The sequence below is a fragment of the Babylonia areolata genome, chromosome 8 (genome assembly GCF_041734735.1).
Source record: "Babylonia areolata isolate BAREFJ2019XMU chromosome 8, ASM4173473v1, whole genome shotgun sequence".
Classification (NCBI taxonomy): Eukaryota; Metazoa; Mollusca; class Gastropoda; order Neogastropoda; family Buccinidae; genus Babylonia; species Babylonia areolata.
This window is the reverse complement of record NC_134883.1, coordinates 22,551,171-22,574,209: the sequence shown is the minus strand read 5'-3', so window position 1 is coordinate 22,574,209 and position 23,039 is coordinate 22,551,171. Positions and strand designations below refer to the sequence as shown.

General features: G+C 38.2%; 1 protein-coding gene across 3 annotated transcripts in view; it reads left to right on the top strand.

Moving 5' to 3' along the window:
• The window catches only part of LOC143284660 (uncharacterized), a 46,393-nt gene that overhangs the window by 9,074 nt on the left and 14,280 nt on the right, over positions 1–23,039 (top strand). For 2 of the 3 annotated variants that reach the window (XM_076591569.1, XM_076591567.1), the window contains exons 2-13: positions 280–345; positions 660–754; positions 1,600–1,692; positions 5,243–5,327; positions 5,826–5,905; positions 6,336–6,419; positions 7,297–7,362; positions 7,940–7,997; positions 8,814–8,900; positions 9,945–10,021; positions 17,026–17,130; positions 22,851–22,992. In XM_076591569.1, coding sequence (XP_076447684.1) covers positions 280–345; positions 660–754; positions 1,600–1,692; positions 5,243–5,327; positions 5,826–5,905; positions 6,336–6,419; positions 7,297–7,362; positions 7,940–7,997; positions 8,814–8,900; positions 9,945–10,021; positions 17,026–17,130; positions 22,851–22,992 — 1,038 coding nt within the window. The remainder of the gene's footprint in view (positions 1–279; positions 346–659; positions 755–1,599; positions 1,693–5,242; positions 5,328–5,825; positions 5,906–6,335; positions 6,420–7,296; positions 7,363–7,939; positions 7,998–8,813; positions 8,901–9,944; positions 10,022–17,025; positions 17,131–22,850; positions 22,993–23,039) is intronic. The other variant, XM_076591570.1, reaches the window with a different exon arrangement.

The window sequence follows — 23,039 nt, the reverse complement described above, 5'->3', positions numbered from 1 at the left end:
TTTACTTGTAAACTGGTGTCTAGAATTATAAATCAATTTTTTTTGTATTAAAGTAAATAAAGCCAATAAAGCAGTTAACAGAAAAAGATAAGACTTTGATTGTCGTTTGAACACACATTCACAAAATTCATGCTTAGATGTATTATTCATACTCATCATAGGTGTAATTCTTAGGATGAAAATGGTCATTGAAATAAGAGTGTTGTGTGTTGAATGATGGGACATTTGGAAATGTGTAAACTTGAATGATGGTTTCTAATAGGATAATATCTTTTTCAGATGAATGAGGGTCGAAAATCACAGATTGTTCTGTTGGATGAACGTCGCCTAGACTTCTTGATACAGGTATGCCAGTCAGTGAACCATACTGTTCAGAAAAGAAAGGGACAGAAGAAACTTGAACATTTCTAAATAGAATTTGCCCACACAGACACACATGCACACTCAGACACACAGACACACTCTCTCTCTCTCTCTCTCTCTCTCTCTCTCTCTCTCTCTCTCTCTCTCTCTCTCTCACACACACACACACACACACACACACACACACACACACAAACACAAACACAAGCACAAACACATAGTAATTTTTGTATTTAAGTAAAATAATGGAGAAAAGGAAAATATTATTATTATGAGTTTGTACAAATGTTTTTCAGCCAAAACTATTTGCTGGTGACCTACTGGATCTTGTTGCATCTCATTTCAAGTTGAAGGAGAAACAGTACTTTGGACTGGCCTTCGTTGATGAATCGTAAGTGATTTTACTATCCTCAGCTTGCTCTTCATTGCATTTTATGTTAATTGTTATCCTAAATTGTTCTTTGTGGTTCTGAAGAGACCATATAATGAGCAGGATATGTTTGTGGATGAACACAGTATTTGTGTACAATGTGAGGACATGCATTTTGGCATTGTTGTTGCTTACCCTGTTCAGTTCTATTGTGACAAATTGTCCATCATCTTTTTATGCATATTTTCTGTTTACCATATTCTGCCAGGTTGTTGGAGGAAGTTCCTCCTTGTTGCTCACTTTCCACATGTATGCTATTGGTGATGGTTTCTCTGTCTCTCTCTCTCTCTCTTATATGTCTTGACTTTCATTCCATATAATAACAAATATGGATTATCATTTGATGTTGAGCCTGAAGTCACCAAGATTTTTGTGAATGAGCAATAAAATAAATTGATTGATTGATTGATATAGATACTTATAGTGCCTATTCTCGGTCAGAGACCAAGCTCTAAGTGTTTTACAAACATGGGGTCATTTGCACAACAGGCTGCCTACCTGGGTAGAACCGACTAACGGCTGCCACTGGTCGCTCATCATTCGTTTCCTGTGTCATTCAATCAGATTTCAGGCACACACACATACAGTGATACACACTCAGACAGACATGTAACATTTTACGTGTATGACCGTTTTGTTTGTTTACCCCGCCATGTAGGCAGCCATACCCTGTAACAATGATACATTAACCTACCAGCCTGGAGCATGTTGACTGCCTCATGTGTCCTGTGATGGGGGAGCATCAAAGTAAGTTAGTTAACCTTGTGAACCTTGTTACGACGCCATGTTTCCCTTCTGCTGGGCAGACTACACTACCACTGGCTGCAGGCTGACAAGCGAGTGCTGGACCATGACTTCTTCAGGAAAACAGGACCCCTCATCCTGCACTTCTCCATCAGGTCAGTCCTCTGGGACCTGTATCTTCAGCACTGTCACCTGAATCCCCATGCATGTGTTCCATTACTCAGACTGCATCCAGTGTATTGTTGTATTACTTTTGTCAGTTTGTGTCATCGTGTCTGTCTCTGTCCGTCTGTCTGCCCCGGTTTCTGTCTTTCTGCAGTCTGATTGCTTAAACTATATATCCACTGTGTGCATTATCTTAACTTCCTGTGCCTTTTCTATTCCTCTCTGATTACTTTAACTATTTTGTACCTAGCTTACCTCCCATTGCCTTTGTTTCTATCCCTTCCAAGGCCAGACTAGGCGTGTTGGGTTACACTGCTGGTCAGGCATCTGCTTAGCAGATGTGGTGTAGTGTATATATGAATTTGTCCAAAAGCTTTGATGCCTCCTTGATTAACTGAACTATCCCTTTCCATCTGTCACAGTCTGTCTGAACCACTCTGTCATTGTTTCTATCTCTGTCCTGTGCATGTGTTAGTCTCTGTTGTCTACATTCTAGACTGCTCAAGCAGCATCCATTCTGTTTTCCTGCACTCTGATTGTTCAAAGTAAAGTGTGTCCTTTCTGTTTACCTTTCCTTTCTGTGTCTCAAGTCTCTGTCTCAGTCTCTGTTTTCATGTATTCAGGTTGTTCAGTCTACATCCATTCTGAAATTATACCATACCTCTCTTCCTGTTTTCATGTAGTCAATCTACATCCATTCTGAACATACACTGTACCTCTCTGTCTGTTTTCATGCATTCAGGTAGTTCAGCCGACATCCATTCTGACCATATACTGTACCTCTCAGTCTCTTTCATGTATTCAGTCTACATCCATTCTGAACATATACCGTACCTCTCAGTCTCTTTCATGTATTCAGTCTACATCCATTCTGAACATATACTGTACCTCTCTGACTCTGTTTTCATGCATTCAGGTAGTTCAGCCGACATCCATTCTGACCATATACCGTACCTATTCAGTCTACATCCATTCTGAACATATACTGTACCTCTCTGTCTCTGTTTTCATGTATTCAGGTAGTTCAGTCTACATCCATTCTGAACATATACTGTACCTCTCTGTCTCTGTTTTCATGTATTCAGGTAGTTCAGCCTACATCCATTCTGACCATATACTGTACCTCTCTGTCTCTGTTTTCATGTATTCAGTCAACATCTGTTCTGAACATATACTGTAACTCTCTGTCTCTGTTTTCATGCATTCAGGTAGTTCAGCCGACATCCATTCTGACCATATACTGTACCTCTCAGTCTCTTTCATGTATTCAGTCTACATCCATTCTGAACATATACTGTACCTCTCTGTCTCTGTTTTCATGTATTCAGGTAGTTCAGCCTACATCCATTCTGAACATATACTGTACCTCTCTGTCTCTGTTTTCATGTATTCAGTCAACATCTGTTCTGAACATATACTGTAACTCTCTGTCTCTGTTTTCATGCATTCAGGTAGTTCAGTCTACATCCATTCTGAACATATACTGTACCTCTCAGTCTCTGTTCTCATGCATTCAGGTAGTTCAGCCTACATCCATTCTGAACACACATCGTACCTCTCTGTGTCGTTACCTCTCTGTCTCTGAAGTCTGTTTTCATGTATTCAGGTAGTTCAGCCTACATCCATTCTGAACACGCATCATACCTCTCTGTGTTGTTATTTCTGTCTCTTTCTGTTTCTGTCTGTCCACCCATGTGTTTCTGTCTGTTTTCATGTTCTTCAGTTGGTCAGACTGCAATCATTCGGAACATATCTAAAATCTCTGTGTCTGTCTTACTGTCTGTATCCAGCTCAGTCTCAGTCTCGATGTCTGCCTCCACAAGTCAGTGTCAGTGTCTTCCTGTTTGTGTCCACCTCTCTCTCTCTCTCTCTCTGACTGTCTCTGTCTCTGTCTGTCTGTCTCTCCCTTCCTGTTTGAGTCAGTGCCCCCTTTCCATTTCATATCTTGTCCATTACATTGTCTTGTTTTACTTTTAGGTATCGTATGTTTGTGTGTTTTCAGTTTCTGTTTGAAAGACCACATGTTAGTGTGCTTGTGGGTTCTATATAGTGGGACCATATAATTGTTTGTTGTTTTTTTTTGTTTGTTTTTTCCCTTGCAGAGAAGGTTATATTTGTCAAGAAACATGTAATCAGATTTCACATTTGGGTAAACAGTATAACAAAATACATTGTTTGATTTCAACAAAAACAATGAAGCATTACACCGTAGAATCTGTTTCAAGGAAAACAAATAAACACTGACCCTCGCTTCACTGAAGTTATATCATTCATCCAACTGCAAGGTTTTTGTTTTTTTTGTTTTTTCATCTCCCCAATCCGAACAAACACACACACACACATTGAGGCCCACACACACTGACACACACTCTTTAACGTATAATCCCTCGGTCAATATACCACAAAAGTAGCAACATAATCTCCTTCTGAGACATCGAGGGAACACCGAGAATAATCCAGTTTAGTACAGGTTCTTAGAATGTACAAACATAATCATGAAGAAAAAACAACTACAACAGTATTATCAATTATTATTATTATCAAAACATCGAAACCTGTTTCATAAGCTAGCCATCTGTCCGATCATTATGTTATTCTCTTTCTCTCTTACATACACAGAGTAGCAAACAGCCAGACACAAACACGCATACACCCCTCCCCTCCCCCCCCTCCCCCCCCTCCTGCCCAATACTCACATATGCACAAAACGCTCGCTCTCACACACTCTCGCGCGCACATTCACACACACACACACACACATTGACAAACGAAATGGGCTGCACATAAACACTTGAATGTTGGCTTAATGGCACCAAAGCATTTGATATTTCAATTCAACACAGATACATAAATGGCAATTGAGATTTAGCATATGGTGTTGCAGAAATTCGCCTGTCGCCGGTATGTCTGTACGTGTGGTTGGCAGTGTTGTATACAAAAATAAAATACAATAAAGTAGAAATAAGACAGCAGTGATACTGACAGCAAAAAACTAGTTTCTTTAACCATTCTTATATATTCCGATGTACCATACTAGACTAATCATTTAAATCGTTTATTATTCCCATGTACGGGAACCACTTCTGTTCAAATTTGTTATAGCGCATTTCCATTCTGGACACATATTTTTCAGTGCGGTAGTTGTACTTTACTTCCTTCACGAATGCTGATATTGTTGGTCTGATTTTATTGATTCTACTTTCGTATATAAAAAATTTAGCCCATAATATAATCAGGTTGAGTACTTCATCTGTTTTCATTTTGTCGTCAGTTCCAAACAAAACAAGTTCAGTATTAAAAGATAATCTCTCACACACTTGGCACTTATCTTTCAATAATGTTTCCAGTTCTAACCAGTAAGACTGTGTATAGTTGCATTCCCACAGATAATGATGTATAGTATCTTTTTCAATATTGCAAAAGTTGCATTTTTCACTTTCTGTCAATCCCATTCTTCTAAGAATACTATTTGTGACTAGAATTCTAAAGCAAATTCGGATTTGGAACCATTTTATAATTGTTATGTTTGTATGGTTTCAGGTTCTATGTGGATACCATTGGCTTACTGCGAGACATCCAGACAGTGGAACTGTTTTACTTTAATGCCAGGCAGGCCATTTTTAAGGTGAGTTGCTCTTTCCACCAGTTCCACAGAACAAGGTGAACTTTACACACACATACACACACACACACACACACACACACACACAAAGGTTACATTTCCTGACTCAGCCAAACACCAGACAAAAGAACAGATAAACATAGAAAGAGATAGACTCTGTTAGAAGTAACTTGTTTGCTTCTTTTTATTTATTTTTTCAAGATGAACTTGTTAATAAACCCAGTTTTGTTTTTCAAGATGTCAGTTATTGAATGAAAAATTGCAGTCATCTCATTGCCCTGGAAGATTAATTTTGATTTGAAATTTACTGCTCCTTGAAAGAAAATGTGTTTCATCAGTATAGGAATGGTTGGAAAGAAAGGAAAAAAAGGCCAAAAAATTAATCACAGTGTAAGAAAGGTTTGCAGTGTGTATGTGAGAAAGTAAATACCATTTGCATTGAAAAGATTTTGAAGAAAAGTTGGTATGTTTGATTCATGTTGAATTGTTTTGCTTCCATAGGGCCACATTGAATGTGACAGTGAGACAGTCTTTGAATTAGCGGCCCATGTCCTGCAGGCCAGCAAAGGGGACTTCAACAGGTAAATATTGAATGCATGGGTGGAGAAAAAAGGAGAGAGAAACGTAGAGTGGAGCATGTCACACACTGCACTGTGTTTTGTTTTTTTTCATTTTGTGCGGCTTTTACTATTGAATAGTGCAGTGCAGTGCATCATGCTATACTGTGTTGAATGGTAATTATCACTTCACTTAAGAGTATAGACAATGATCCATGATGTTTTTTTCTTCTAATGCAGAATTTTAAAAAAATCAAATTCTGAGTGGGGGTTAGGGGGGAATTATTCCCTTCATTCTTCATCACCATCCCCTCTTCTTTTCCACCCACCCACCCCCCCCCCCCAACCCCCACCCCCCCACTTTCTCCCTCATACCTTTTGTCTTTCTTATCCCCTTGTGGAAGAAAAAGAGAGGAAAATGCTTGTGTCTTGACATTTGACCTCTTTCTTTCAGTGATGAGGAAGCGAAAGAGGACATCAAGAAGTTGCCCATTATTCCGACCAGAACGCTCAAAGAACATCCGTCTATATCGTACTGGTGAGATCCTTAGCTGTTTCTGGCATGGGTGAAAGTTGTCCATTTTCAGAATTTAGTAAGAAAGGTCATTATTTCAAGAGTTTCTTATTAAAGAATTCTTGATAAACACTCTCAGTTTTTATCTTTCTCTTCTACTTTCTTATCAGTGTTTTATGGTGGCACTTGAGAACTTTTAAACATTGGGAAAGGCAGTAAAAGATCAAGGATTTAACCAGTGGTAAAAACTTGATCACAGCACCCACAAACGCAGATACACAGACACATACACACACTCATTCAAGTATGCACACATTATTCCGACCAGAACGCTCAAAGAACATCCGTCTATATCGTACTGGTGAGATCCTTAGCTGTTTCTGGCATGGGTGAAAGTTGTCCATTTTCAGAATTTAGTAAGAAAGGTCATTATTTCAAGAGTTTCTTATTAAAGAATTCTTGATAAACACTCTCAGTTTTTATCTTTCTCTTCTACTTTCTTATCAGTGTTTTATGGTGGCACTTGAGAACTTTTAAACATTGGGAAAGGCAGTAAAAGATCAAGGATTTAACCAGTGGTAAAAACTTGATCACAGCACCCACAAACGCAGATACACAGACACATACACACACTCATTCAAGTATGCACACATGCACAGACACACACACACACACACACACACACACACACACACACACACACACACACACACACACACCTTTCCTTGACTGGTCAAAGATTGTGGATGACAGTTTGCCCTTGGGAACTTAAAACAACTGCAGTCCAGGTTTTGCCCTTTTGGACGATTGAACCACTGTGTGTGTGTGCTGAAAACTATGTATTGTAATGCTTATAAAAATATATAAAAAAACAATATACTGCATGGTGTTCATGTTGCAGTGAAGACAAAGTGATTGGTTACTACAAAAAGCTGGCAGGAACATCAAGGGGGCTGGCTATTGTCAAGTAAGGAACTCAGTTGAAAACTCTTTCCTTTACATGGATTTGTTTGTGTTTTTTATTGAAGTATATCTGTGTTTTCTATTTATGATTTTTTTTCAGTCTGTGTCCTTCAGTGTGTGTGTGTGTGTGTGTGTGTGTGTGTGGTTGCATGCATGTATGTGTGTGTGTGTGTGTGTATGATTGCATGCGTGTATGTGTGTGCGTGTGTGTGTGTGTGTAATTGATAATTAGCCCCATTCCCTCAACACTCCCAGTTATGTGATACTGTCTATCTGAATCTTTTTGCTTCTCATTTGGCCCAGCATTCTATTCCCATCTTTTTTTTTAAAATTCATTTTAGCTGTTTTCATTTATTTTCTTTTGGAATTTCTTTAGGATGTCATTTTTTCAGTGTGTGTATTCAGTGGCATTAACTAAGAAATTCCTAAACAGAATTTTAGCTACACATATTGTACTGTGACCCACTAGTGCAGACTCCAGCAGGGAGTCCGATTCCTGTCCTGTGCAAACTACTACCCACGCAAAAAATTTTTAAATTTTTATTCTTTTAATTGTAATGGTTTTTGTCCTTTTATTGCAGCTACATGACAATTGTAGAAAGACTTCCTACTTATGGAATCCACTATTATGAAGTCAAGGTAGGTTTTTGGTGTCTGTGTCTGATTTGTGTTAGTCTTTCTTTCTGTCAGAATGGAATTAATGGCAACAAAATACCATTGCAGCTGTATGTGCACATGTGTGTGTGCTTTACTGTTGAGTGTGTGTGATTCACTGATTGTATTTTAGTATGGCTTTATTCTCTATACGTTGTATAGTTTGTTAATGTATAAACCCATTGAAAATGTTTCAGAATGAATATGTAATGTGATTTAAGACCACTGAAGGAATGCTTTTTTTTAATGATAAGGTGAAAATTGTAACTAAAAGATGGATGTAAAAGAATTAAAATAAAAAAATCATCTGAATGTGATGTGGGAGTGAATCAACTCCAACATAGGGAGCCACAGTTTAGTTTACTTTGCAGATTTCACAGATAAATTTTGACTTTTAAAAAAGGAGAGGGAAGAAAACTAAACATTGAAAGTAGAATGACATTTTGTAATGTATTACTCTTTCTTGCCACAACAGATTTGTCTGTGTGAAATTCGGGCAGCTGTCCCCAGGGAGAGCGTGTCACTTCACTGACAGCACCACCCTTTTTTTCTTCTTTTTTTCTTTTTCTGCCTGCAGTTTTTTTTGTTTTCCTATTAAAGTGGATTTTTCTACAGAACTTTACCAGGGACAAACCTTATAAAAGTTTTAGAAATCATATTAGAATTTCATATTGAGGAAAAGTTGCGTTTTGAATTCTGAACTTACAAAAGGAACTTAATTGTTCAAGTTAAGAAACGTTTGTTCTGTAGCATTTTCTGCATGATTCTGATGATCATTTCTGGCATTGTGAACCTTGACAGGACAAAAAAGAGATTCCCTGGTGGCTGGGCATCAGTCCTAAGGGCATCGCTGTCTACGACAAGAACGACAGAACAACACCTCGGAAGGTCAGTACACCTAACACGCATGTTTAGATGTTGCAAAGAAGCACACTGTCTTTTCGTGTTAGCACACCTCAGTTGAAATACTTTTTTTTTTTTTTTTTACAGAGCAATCTTTTTTTGGCTGCTTTGTGACAAATATATTTTAAAGGGTTAAATGGGATATGATTTGTCACCTTTCTGGAACAATCAAATAGGGTGAAAGGGTTTGTCTTTGCAAGGTCTCTGGCAAGAAAAAGGTCATATTCTTTTCCATATATTGTTTGACATTATAATGATAGAGAAACAGGGTCTTTGGCATGAAAAAGGGTAATATTTTCTTCTGTATACTGTTCCAACATTCAGAAAGTGAGTGGGTTGTCTCCATTCTGTTTTTTCCTTTTTTTTCTTTCTTTTTTTTTTTGCCAGCAGTTTTATAAACTTTGCCTCTCTGTGTCAGGCTGTTTTGTTAGGGGTACAATTATCTGACTAAATAATGCAAAAGAAAGATTTTAATCTACTATGTACTCAGTGATTTAAATACATTATTTACGTACAATAAATTATTGTGGAGACAGGCCTGTAGTATGCCTTGATGTTAGATGACTTCTGTAAATCAAATTCAGATGTTGAGTGAGTGAATGTGTGAGAGTGTGTTTGCATTAATGTGCTCTAAAGCAAGTGCTTTAGAAATCTGGTCGTTCATTCTGAAATTAGAGTTCATTTTTAACGTTTATTTCCTTCCATCTGCTTGAGCAGACCACATAACTGGCTTTGAATTTTTCTTCCTTATCAGTATGTTTACTTTTAACAGATGAGGTAAAGTGTATGTTTCCTTTTATATATATATATATATAATATATATATATATATATATCTGGGAATCACAATACAAGAAGTAAGGCATTATGTTGTGACAGCATGTTTTGCTTTGATATTTATTTCAGTCAGTTTATAGGAATGGTGATTTATCTTTTGCTTATTTTGTCTTTCCCTCTTTCCTTCCAGATTAGTTTCGGAACATTTTCTGTATTCAGTGGTTTTGGTATGTTTGCTGTATTGATCCCACAGGTCTTCACATGGAAAAACCTGGAGAATCTGTATTTTAGAGACAAAAAGTTCTCCATTGAAGTCCATGACCCCAAGCGGTAAGTTGTGCAGGCTGGTGGGGTAGGTGTGTTTGGATGACGCGTGGTGTGTGCATGTTTTTTTTATTTTATAATTTTTTTTAATGTGTTTAGCCTTTAGGTGATAATTTTCTTTGGTGAAATATTTACACACACACGTGGCCTGAAGTGTTGCACTCACATGAAGGATTTTTTCATTGATGGTTTTACCAGTCAGCAAGTTATAACTCATTCATTTGATTTTGCTTGTCTTCAGATGTGTGACCTCCTTCCTAGGGAAGTTTTTTAATCTGCAACGGAGAAAGAGTATAGCTTTTTTTGTTGTAGATTTTTTTTCCTTTAATTTTCACTCTGATCTTTTTTAGCCATCTTGCTCACTCTTTCTTTATATCTAGTTTTATTGTTAATCTTAAAAAATAGTTTAAAGTGGGATTTGTTTATATTAACTGTTCATTTGAGAAATGTGTTTGAAATAGTGGAAGTTTTTTTTCTATGTTGTTTGTCTAATTATAAAAGACTTGTGAGTGGAGTGCTGCACAATGCTGAGTGTGAAGTGTGTGTGTGCGCACCTTTTTTCTTTGTAGAAATGGCTAGATTTCCATAGATCTGTTGAAAACACGGTGCTGTACAGTGTTTCTTTTCCTCTTATTTTTGTTTGTGTGTATGTCTGCTGAAGTTGGACTTAATGAAATTTAGTCTGTACATAACTTCCTACATTAATGACAAAAGAGTAGCATAGGGCTTTATCTGTAAAAAGAACTATTGTATCTTCATGTAAGAGAGAGCGTATGAAGTCACAGGGAAAGTGTGACTCTGTTGCCTATCATTATTGTACTGTCACATGCCCTGTTATGCCTTTGGTGAAACTGGACAATCATAACGCTTTTGTTTTAAAGTGGGTTTACTTGGGTTGGTGTCTTTGGGAAAATGGCTCCACAATGATTATTTTTTCATTGTTCTTTATTTAACATACATTCATGTGTAAGTGTGTGTGTGTATGTGTTCAAGTCTAGTTGATTTTTTTTTCTTCGTTATTTTTATGGAACTATTGGGGTTGGGATTTTATATTGCAATAAAATGAAATACTGATCATGTATCATTTAATCCTGTCATTGCTCTCGAATGTGTTTCTTCCTCTCCCCTTTTAGAAAGTTGATGAGAGTATCAGTTATGATTTATTGGTTCTAAGTTAAAAAGAGATTTTGCTCCTTTTTTTTTTTTTTTTTTTGTCTCCTCAAATAATGTGAAATAGGGCTGATTCATTGAAAACTTAATTTGTAACTGATATGGGTTTGGGTTTTTTTAGCCACTCCATCCCTTCCTCCCTCCGTCTCTCTCTCCTCTCTCTCTCTCTCTCTCTCTCTCTCTCTCTTTCTCTCTCTCTCTTTCTTTTTGGGGGGTGGGGTGGGTGGGAGAGGATGAGAGTGAGTGATTGTAAGATTATTTATTCTGCTAGTAGCCACACTACCTACTAACATTTTTCTTTGTCCAGTGTATGATTTATTGACATGATTTATGTAATCATGCCTTTAATTTCTTTGCCTATCAGTATCACTCTCTTTCTCTCCCCCTCTCTCTCTTTCCCTCACTCGTTCTTTGCATCTGTTCTAGTAATAAGTTTGCTTTTTGTAAATATCAAACCTCATTTATTTATAACACTATTTTTTCACCACTTGTACATAAAGCAGATACATAAAAAAAAGATTTTGAGAACTCATGTAGAAAGTTTGTTTTGTTTTTTTAATTGATATGTGAGGAAGAGTATACATACAAAACATCTAAGAAAACTTCCAGCTGGGATTCTCAGATTTCAGGTTCATGTGTGCAGTTTGCGTGCATGTGCATGTGTGGGTGTGGGTGTGCATTATAGCTCAAAAGTTGATGTTTGAACAGGCATTCAAGTCACTGCAGTTTAGAAAGTGTTCACTGTGGTATGGGTGGAAGAGCTCATCCTGGTATTAACATTTGCAGGCGCTCTGTTGTAGTGTGTGTTCTTAAACTTTCTGTTTGTTTCTAGTTAGTTATGTTTGAAAGTTTTTGTTGTTGTTCTATTTAGAGAGTCACATTCGGACTGTGCTGAGGCAGTTAAGCTTAGAGATCTCTGAAGCTTAGGGATCTCTTGGCCTTAACACATGTATTTAATGCAAATTATATTAATGTTTTTCGTTCTCCTTTTCTGCTTCTGGGCCATTAAGTGAGGGTGATGGTGAAAGGTATTAAGTTTGTCTAATCGTTGACTTTCATGTGGCCACGTTTGGCTGCGCCTGGCATTGCGCTTATGCTTGTCCATTTTAATTTCATACCTTTGATTTTTCAGTTGATAGTTGCTGCTGAATGAAAATGAGACAAATGCATGATCAGATATCCATTATGCTTTTTGATAATTTTTGTTTCTGCATTCATGCTCATAATGCTGTCATATTGCTCCCTCTATCTCTGCCCCTCCACATGGAATCTTTCCCATCAGTGTGCTGATTGATGTCTTACGTCTTTCCCTCATCCTCAGCTCGTCCCTGTTTACCATTTCGCCTGTTGTTTGTCTTTGCCATACCCCTTCTGTATCCACCCTTGTTCATTCCCACCCATCCCAGCCCTTGAATTAATATTCATTGTTCATTCCCTGGTCCACTGAAATACATGTTGACATCATCTCCTCGATGTTTCGTCTATTTTTTTTTAATTTCCCAGTCTCATTCCAGTATCGTTACTTTTAATTTCATTTCAGTCAGTGGTATCCATTTTTGTAACCCACTATTTCACATGTTTCCATACTGTTCTCTGCTCATTGATTGCATCAACTCTCACTTCCGTTCATCTTCAGCCTTACCTTGCCTCTAGTTAATGCCTGGTTGGTGTCTTTCACCTCAATTCATGTCCTGTATATAGTACGACTTGCGTACCACACCTGGAACCACTGATCTTTATAACTGTATGCTTTTTCCCCAAGTAAAGTTTGGCAGCGGTTGTGGAGTAAAGAAAGGCAGCAGTGCTATATATATTACCAGTTTGGGTGTGAGGCTAGGACAAGGTAGACTAAGAATCTGCCTGTGAATGCTGGTTAGATCTGTGCAGTTTTTGTTGGTTGAGAGTATGTGCATAGCATGGCTTTATCACTTCCATGATGTGAACTCTGACATACTGTGTGTTTATGTTCATGAACAGCAACATCAAGAACAAAAACAACAACCAATATTGTATCATGTTTTATCCCATTGAGTTGCCATTGTTGCAGTTCATCATTCTGTCACTTGCTTTGACACTGAATGACAGTCATTCACCATTTCATTGTCATACATATAAAAATGTCTCTCGGCTGATCATTGGTTATAATGGAGTCCTGGATTACAGCATTTTCAGAATGATTGGGGCACTTTATTTAGGAATTTTTATTTTTCAGGACTTTACATGACAATGATATTTGATGGCAGTCCAGGACATGGTCATAATATGTGGAAGAAGCAGTCATTTGTAATTCATGAGGGGAGAGACGACAGGCCCTATAGATGGCTCTCAGCTATTGTTCACAAAACATTTGTATGCATGTCCGTTGGGCAGATATAGCCTTTTACAGATGAAAAGTTAAATGGAGACGATATCTTTTGCCAGCAGTTTCACACAGTTTGAATGCTGTCTGTCAGCTCTAATTTTCACTTTTTGGAATGCAGATATATATCAGCAGTGCTCCACCTGTTTCTCTGTGAATTCCAACTCCACTCCCATAGAGGGAGAGTCGTGTGTTGCTGGCGTTCATATGCACCAGCAGACTGTGGGCAACTTGTCCACATCTTTAATTTGTTCTTACCTGAGTGAAAGGTACTTTCAACAGCTCAGTCTTCTCCTGTCTGAAGGCCCTTTTACTCCCATTCTTGCTTGCTTTCCCCCCACCCTTTAATATAACCATGACAGATTTTCCCTTTCTTTCATGCATGTGCATTCACAAATACTCTATAGCTAGCCTTGGTTTCACTGGGTCTCACAAATACTCTGTCTGGGTCTCTGACCTGGGTTTACCAGCTCTTTGTCTCTGTCTCTCTCTCCTCATGCTTATTCTCTCTCTCCTCTCTGTCATTTTTATCTTATACACACTCAAGCATATACGTACGCACACGTGCACACACACGCACACACACGCACACACGTGCATGCTTGCACACACACACACACACACACACACACACACATATATATATACAGTTTCTTTACTGACCAGCATAATAAGGAGTAAAGCTAAACACAAAGAATGATAGTTACATCTGGTATTGATGCACACACACTCTCACTGACACTGACTTATTTTATATATGTATGTATATACATGTTTATTTACACATACTTAACCGTGACCCACTAGTGCAGACTCTGGCAGGGGTCTGACATTCCTGTCCTTACATGTATGTATGCATTTGTAGTGTATGACATGCAAGTTACATTCAGGCTTGGTGTCAACATTCACCTCAGGTGATAATTATGGCCAAATTGAATAACCATCCAAGGGAAGTTGGTGGAAGTGGACCCATCTGACATTTCACTGACACCAGACTAACAGCACATTCAGATGGGCAGTTAGAATGGAAACTTTTCATGTTGGTGGTATCTGTGAATTGAACTGAGATTTTGAATGTGAGCTTAGCACTGTACCAACTGAGTAAACCAGGCACCAACATAATTATCTTAATCGAACATAATTCATCTTTTTAAAAATCTCATTTAGTTTAGTAATTTACGTTCTGGTTGGAAAGTTGAAAAGATCACAGAAATATGACAGTATATGCCCAGTGTGAAATTATATTTCACTGAAATTAACAGCTGCCAAGTTATTGATATTAGTTCCATCTAACTTCACATAATTTGATATGGAGTTAGAGAAAATTAAAAAGGAACACATGTGTCTCCTGGTTTGTAATTTTTTGCCTTTATGATTGGAATGCCTGGAAAGAAACAAAGAATCTGTTTGTAATTGAAAATTATGTAGGGATTTTGGACACCGGTCTTGAAAGTAAAGTGGAGAACTGTATGGAGTGTGAAAAGGTTAAAGTATTGATAAGTTTGAGATAGTAGGATAGATAAACAAAAACATTCAACTCTGTCTTTCTCTCTCTCTCTGTCTGTCTGTCTCACTCTCTGTCTCTGTGTGCCTGTCCATCTTTTTTCTTCTTCTTCTTCTTTTTTCTGCAATGGCATCAGTGTATTTCCCCACCTCCCCCTTTCTCCCCTGGGGTCCTTATAGACTGCTACCCTTGAGAGTAAAGTATGTTAATTTTCTGTCACAACAGTTGTTTCTTTAGCATTTGAAGCAGCATGCTTTATCCTGGGTGTTGGCTTGTAGTGCTTGGCTTGATGCTGACAGTCTATAGCTGGGTAAATCAGTCGTCAGTACTGCAGCCTGCCCACTGCCTTAACATGCGTCCACATGTTTCGTTTGTCACCATCACCGGAATCTGAGTTCTGAACATGACGAATCCTGCTGATCCTGGGTTCACCAAACAATGACAAACCATAACGTTGGGTCAGTGTTTTGATTGGGTGACTTTCCTTAATTTGTTTTTGACAGTTGTGGTATTTTTGTTGGTCATATATCTTTTCTTTGAAGATGCGAAAAAAGACTCGGTATGCCCCATGTTCTGTTAAGTTCTTTACTTTTTGGACAACTGAGTTTTATACACAAGCAAACCAGATGTTAGTTTTCACTAGTAAATCATTCTTGATTCACAATTAAGTCATTTGTAGTTCTTGCCTGTTGATCTACTTTGCCAAAGATAGTCACATTTAAGAAGTGGGTGCCTTTGTAATAGATATATTAAACTAAATATAAGTAAAATAGATAAATTGGTTGACAAAGAAGAAAATGGGGGAAGACAGGAGAAAGTGAGATTTCATATGAATGGTTGAGAATGTGTCTGGTATGACACATGTGTGAACATAATATAATCAGCATTTTAAATTCATTTTGTTCAGAAAAGAAACACACAGTAAGCATTGATCACTCCACATCTGCCAGATTGTGAACTAAACCTTGTGCTTTGTTGTCTGTGGATCATATTTCTTGGTCACTGTGTAAGCAGTGAGAAAGAGCCACTGGAATTATACAAAGACACTTGATATGCTTCTCCCATGGTGAGACAGTTGCTTAGGACAAACAGGGTCTTGTGGTGGATGTGTGGGTTTTTCTGTTCATATTGCTACCCACTTTTGTCACCACCCACACCCTGTCCCCTTTTTTACTTCATTTTTCATTGTGCACTTTTTTCACTGGACTGTTGGTATTTTTGCTTTCTGTACTTTTCTTTAAAAAAAAAAAAAAAAAATCTACTTGCATCCTTCACATAGTTAACTGGTGCCTTTATAGGTTGAAGCTGTCCCATGTGCTGTGAAGTTTTCCTGTCATAAGACCAGCCAGTTCTGCAGCAGGTATCTTTGATAGTTGGATGTGACCTTGGCAACTGGTTGTCCTTTCTAGTCAGGAGTTGCTCCTGTTAGGGTTTAAGTGTGTTGAGGTGGCCCCCCTTTTTTCTCAGCTCACTGGCCCACCATGCCAAGTTTCAGAATGATGATTCAAAACATAGTTTTTTTGTCACACAAATTTTTTTTTTTTTTTTTTAATTTTTAGATTATTCCTTGATCCCTTCCTCACCTCATGCACATGCACAAATTTGCACATCTGTACACACTCGAGCACAACACCCTCCTGACACCAGTTGAGCAGTTCATATACTCGCCCTTCCTTCCCTGTTTCCAATCCCCTGACCAGCCGACCACCCTAACCCCCTGTCCCTTGTGCCCCATTCTCCTAACATCCTGCGCTTCCCACCCCACTTATGTTTTAACTATCTGGCCTCCTTTCAGACTCTTCCCCTCTTTCCTTCAACCCACCTGTGCAGCTCCTCACCCATCCTTCCCCCAAACCTTTCTCCCAACCCCCTTCCCTCCTTCTCCCACCTCCAGCTTCTTCTATCCTAACAGGCATTGAGATGCGAGGGGACTGAGTGTTGACTGTAGCCCATGTGCTTTGTGCTGTTCCCATGCAGTATCGTGCACACACTGAGCAGCTTCAACCTGTATGAAGATGCCATTCGCGAGCCCCTTGAGCATTTTGACGACCTCTCTGACGCAATCACAGACCCCACCACTCAGTAAGTACCTGCCAGGCCGTGCTCTTCTGGGCTGTCTGCTGCCTCCTTGCAGGGTAGCTGTGTGTGTGTGTGTGTATGTGTGTGCGTGTGTGTGTGTGTGTGTGAGAGAGAGAGACTCAAAGACTTGTGGCCGTCGTCTCCAAGTTGGTGAGATTCTTTTTTTGGGTTTTTTTTTTGTTTTTTTGTTCTCTGTCCTGGTATGCGTGATACGGGAAGGTACGCTGTAGAAGAGTCCTGTGCTGCTGATGATACTTGTTCCTGAAGTTATCTGCTCCTGACTGTGGATGCATGGCACTTCAGGCTCTGGAGTTTCTCTGGGTGCATGAGTCTTCTTCGTTGTTTTTTTTGTTTGTTTTTTTGTTTGTTTTTTTTTAGGGAAGTTGTGGTAAACTAGATGCTGAATTGATTTTTTCAAGGATCTTCAGCAGTGGAACAAAAACAAACAAAAACAAAAAAAACACGAAAAACAGGGGGAGGGAGAAAGTGGGAAGGAGGTGTTTTTTTGTTTGTTTGTTGTTTTTTTTAAGCAGGGTATTGCTGGTGGCTTCTGCAGGTTGTCTATTGCAGCTTCTTGTAGAGTTTGGGAAAATTATATATTATTTTATGCATTTTGGCAAAAAGTTTATTATTCATTTATCATAGTACGATGAAACATTTGTTATATTCACCTTTTTTTTTCTTTTCTTTAAAAAAAAAATTTTTTTTAGAGCTTTTGCTTTATTCTTCCCTTGTCCGTTACAAAGAAAACTGTGTGTTGAGGATGGAGGTTTGGGGGTGTTTGTATGTGTGTTGGGTGATAGTATTAAGTTAAAATCTAGTATTAAGTTAAAATCTAAGTTAGTGTTTAAATTGTATATAAACAGAATTATCTGCCTGTAATACACTGTTGATTATGGTCTTGCTTTTGGTCTTAAGTAGTTCTCTTGCTCCTCCTCTGCCCAACCTCTCCCCAACCCAGCCTTCCAAAATAGTCACAGAACCAATTGACAAGGAGTGTATAATAGCTTTCCTTAGTTATCGAAGACTTGACCAGTTCACAGGGATGTGTAAATTAAGACATGTCACTTCATTCAGCAGCCATCTGCTTTGGCTGTCAGTATCAAGAATTGGCCTGTCATTACCTGTGTTTAAATAATGTAGTAAGTATCTTATGATCTTATGAGTGTTGTGGAGGCCTTGCTTCTTTTTTGGGGAGGTGTGGGTGGGGGGTAGTAGGGGAGAGGAGGGGGAAGGGAACAGAGGGGGAATAGGAAGATGTGGGGGTGGGGGGTAATTTGAAGTGGGGAATGGGGTATATCATACCTCGGGTGGTGCTAACTTGGCTTGTGTCGAGAGATTTTGCTGATTCTTTGTTCTGGTACCCTCTTTGTCTTTCTGTCTGTCTGTCTGTCTGTCTCTCCTTTGCTTGCTCTTTCTGTGACACTGTTTATCATGTGTTGCCTTGTCCCCAAAGTAATTACACTCGTATGCCTAGGTCTCATCTTTTCTTCTCCTGTTCTGGGGTATGTTAGTGTTAGACTACTGTTGAGCTGCTGCTGATTATTTATTGCATAATTATTGCATCTCTTTCTGTTCATACACATTGTGGACATATTGGCCTCCTCCTGTAATGTTAGACATCGTAGACTTAATAATCATCCACATTATCAGCTTGTCTTTTGTGACTGACAAAGCATGATGTAATTGGTGAACGTTCAGAAATCAGTTAACCATGTTTTCAGGAGATTATTTGGTCGTTGAATGTTCTGTTGTGTAATGATTTAACAGAAAGTCATATTTCTCAGAAAGTATGAAGACATGTTGTTTGTTCTGAGAAAAAACAACAACAAAAAAAAGCCCACACACCAAAAGATCATCAAAAAATATTAATTGAAAAAAGTATTTGGTCTTCTGTGTGTGTGTGTGTGAGTGAGTGTGTGTGCATGTGTGTGCTTGTGTGTGTGTGTGTGTGTTTCATTTCTGTAAAATTTTAGTTTCCTGACTTTATTTTTTACTTTGATTTTTTATATCAGGTAACCATAACTAAAAATTGGGAAATGGAAGAGACCTGTTCTCTGTCTCAGTCTCTGTTTTTCTTTTTCTCTGTCTTTGTCTCTCTCTGTCTCCCTCTCTCTCCCTTTCTCTTTCATAACCAGAAATCTTGTTGTATGACTTAAATCTTCAGCATGGCATTTGATGTAATCAATTTTTGACATTTTTAGTTTCAGTATTACATAACTTGCAGTATTGACAATGCTTTCTCATCTCATTTCATAATCACCTATTATGTGTTTCACAGTGATACTAATTTAACCTCCCGTTTCAGATCTTAATCTTGCCTCTGTTTTACTAAAAGCTAACAGTAACAAGAGCTTAAGCTAAAGCTTTCTTAGACCTTGTTGAACATGGAATACTAAACCTTATAAAACTTGTCCATTATATTAAATCTTTGTTCTGGATTACAGTTGCGCCTGTTGTACGTGTATTTATGTCAAAAAAGGAGCAACTTCTCAAACAGTCAAGTCTTCTTTGGAATTGTCCATTAAGCTTTCAACATAGTCTTTTTTCTTCTTCTCCGGTTTTTTTTGTTTTGTTTTTTTCCAAAGTTTGAATGCATGGGTGTGACCTACTTGTGAATTGATGTGGTTTGCAGTCAGTTAGAAAGGTAGTAAGTGCCTGGATGATATGTTATTGTTGTTTGCTGCATGGCTGTTCTGTGTTGTGATCCATAGATTTTTGTCCTTTCTTTTTATTATTGCATGTTTGCATGTTGTGGTTTTACTCATAAGCTTTTTGTTCTATACTGTTTGTGTTCTAGTCAGTGAGAGAGAGAGTGTGTGTGTGTGCTTCTTTGTCTCATTGTATGTGTCTGTGTGTCTGGTGTCAGTGAACTACAGATAGTAAGATATAATGTAAACAACACTTTTTTTTTTTTTAACACAGATCATTTCAGACATTATGAGAAGGAAGAACACTTTTTTTTTTATATACATGTATTAAGAATTGAAATACTGGTTTACCACTCATGTGTGTGCACATGCATACACACACAGACTCATGCACACATACATTTGTATAATCATGAGCATACAGATACAAACACAAATAATGAGAACGAAATGCAGCACATGCAGATAAACATATATGAGCTTCTACTTCAACTTTTTCAATTTTGTTCTTGATCACAGAGTATTTAATTTTTCCTCAGAACTAGGTAATGTGTCCTGTGGAAGGTAGAATTTAAGGAATTAAATATAGAGGCTGTTTGATTTGCAGTTTATGATTTGACTCTAAATGTAAGGCATTTCTTGTTCAATATTGAGAAGGTTTTAAAAAAAAATTTTTATTTATATATATGTGTGTGTGTGTGTGTGTATTGATGATAATATTAATAATGTGATTTTGATGATGTGAAATCACTGAAGCAGACACCACCAACTCTTGATATATTCAAGTTGGGAGACAGAGCTGGTCAGAAGATTTAGCTTAAATCTGATTGTCAATAAGGCTGCATTGTTTGAACCTGGCGTACATGAGCTTTGTAGTTTTTAAAGTTATGATGATTCTGACGAAAGTTCTTGGCAGTGACAGCTAGACATGTGAGAATTAAGACTTAAGGCACTGAAGCCATCTGGTGTGTGTGAGTGGTAGGCACATCCTCCACAGTATGAAATATTGTGAACTTGAGAACACATCTATAGTTGTTTTTTGGTGTGTTTTTTTACTTTCTGACATGAAGTCCTGAGTTTTTTTTTTACAGGGCAAAGACCGTATTTGCTCATCTGCAAGACAAAGACATAGCTTTTGCTTTTTTTGTGTAAAATTCACAGGGCTGACATGAAATTTTGTTGAGCCAACACCCAGTGGATTTTGATGATAATGAAATTGCATTTCTGACTTCCAACTGTGCAGATGGTACATGTCATCCTAAGTACACTGACTGTAACATGAAACTCATGCCAGATGAACCTCTTTGTTCAGTCTTATTAAAATGTGGCATTTCTTAGCAGCTGTCTTATATGTGCTTTTGTCTTTCTTGGCTTTTAAAACAAAATTATTTAAAACCAAAATTTTTAGGGATCTTCACCATTATCACTTTAGCCAGGACTTTCTTCATGCTTTAGGCACTTTTCAGGCATAGACATCCTTTTGGCTTGTCACTGAAAGAATGCGTTGACTGTGTATTTAAAAAACAATTAAGACAGCTTGCGATCTGGCAGTTGAAAGCCTGCTTTTGAAGGATGGTGATGGTGCAAGGCCATTTTTAGCATGGCTAGTGGGGAAACTGGATTTGCACTGTTAATGGGTGGACAAGCAGCAATATCTCAGTGTCAGATAAGATCAGCAACATTCCAAGAGAGTGAACTTACATCTCTGTTTTAAGTTTAAGGGATAAAGAAAACACAGGAGTGAAGAAGTGTTTCGCTATTTATGTGTAAATGACATGCGGTCATGGGAAACCCTGCAAACACACACACACGCGCGCTCACTGTTCCCAGTTCAGTGTACCCCTTGACCCTGTTATACCCTCACCACCACCCATCCCACTCCTAGCCCCCTACCCTTCAACAACCCGAATGTGCATCCTCCAACCTGAAAATTGAAGTGTAGCAATATCAGAACATTTAGATTTTTTTTTCAAAGCATACTTTTTTTTTAATTGTCATATATTGCTTAACCTTATCAAAAAGAAAAGACAAGATTGATTTCACGAGAAAAATTGTGAGCTTTTCTACTCATGAAATAGAATGATAAATGAAAACTTGTTATCTCAGATAATAGAGATTGAAAACTGTTATCAGAAACATTTGTCTAATAGATTAGTTTGTACTTTTGAAGATTCTATTATCTTAATCATTTATATTATTAGATAGATTAGTTCATACCTGAAGTTAATTTTGGATGTGATGAGTAATGACAGATAGATTGATGTCATATGACCTATGATCATGGTTTACATTCTTTGTGCTAGAGTGAGTTTGTGTTGTCAGAATAAATATCTTTCTTTACTGGTACCACTGAGTATGTCCATTAACACATTGTGATTTTTGTCTTCTTTTTTCTTTCTTTCTTTTTTTATGTTTTGCAAATTAACATGCAGGTTACAAGAACATGTTTGCCCTTGCCTCTAACACCTTCACACCTTAAACTCTGTCTCCCTCCCTTTCTCTGTCTCTCCGTTCCCCTCTATCTTTCTCTTATTTTGTCTTTCCTCACACAACCCACCCCCACCAATCTCCCCTCCTCCTTACTGTTTCAAGTTAACAGGCTCTCATTGATGTTATCTTTGTTGTTAAATAACAGTCAAAGTCTAGTATCATAGCTTTTCACCCCACCCCTGTCCTCCCTCTACCCCCGCCTTCACACTTCAGTAACGATATGTTATATTTCTTATAAGAAGCACTGGTCTAGTTTTCTTTATGTGTTTGGTTTTTGTTTTGTTTTGTGAGGGGGAGAGGTTGGGTTTGTGTGTGTGTGTGTGTGTGTACATGCATGAGTGTGTGAGAGAGTCTTGTTAACACAGTGTTTGTGGACAGATCTAATGTGGTTCATTTGTTAATTGTATGTTTGCTTCATTGTGACCGTCTCAGTCATGGGGCTGTGTGTTGGTGTGTGTGTGTTTTTTTTTTGTGTTTTTTTGTATGCCCCCCACATTTGTAGATGGAAGTTCTCACATGTTTTGTGAGTGTGTTGGTCAGCTTTCCGCGTGGTCTATAAATGCATCTGTGTGTGTGTGTCAGAGTGTCAGTGAGTCGGCGCACGTTTGGCACGAGCAGTGTGAACGTTCACACATGGCTGTCAAGCAGTCCACAGCTGACCAGGTGCATCTGGTCCATGGCCGTCGCTCAGCACCAGTTCTACAGGGAGAGGAAGCAAAGCAAAGTGAGTGCTCCATGTGTGTGTGTTGGGGGTGGGTGGAGGGGCAGGAG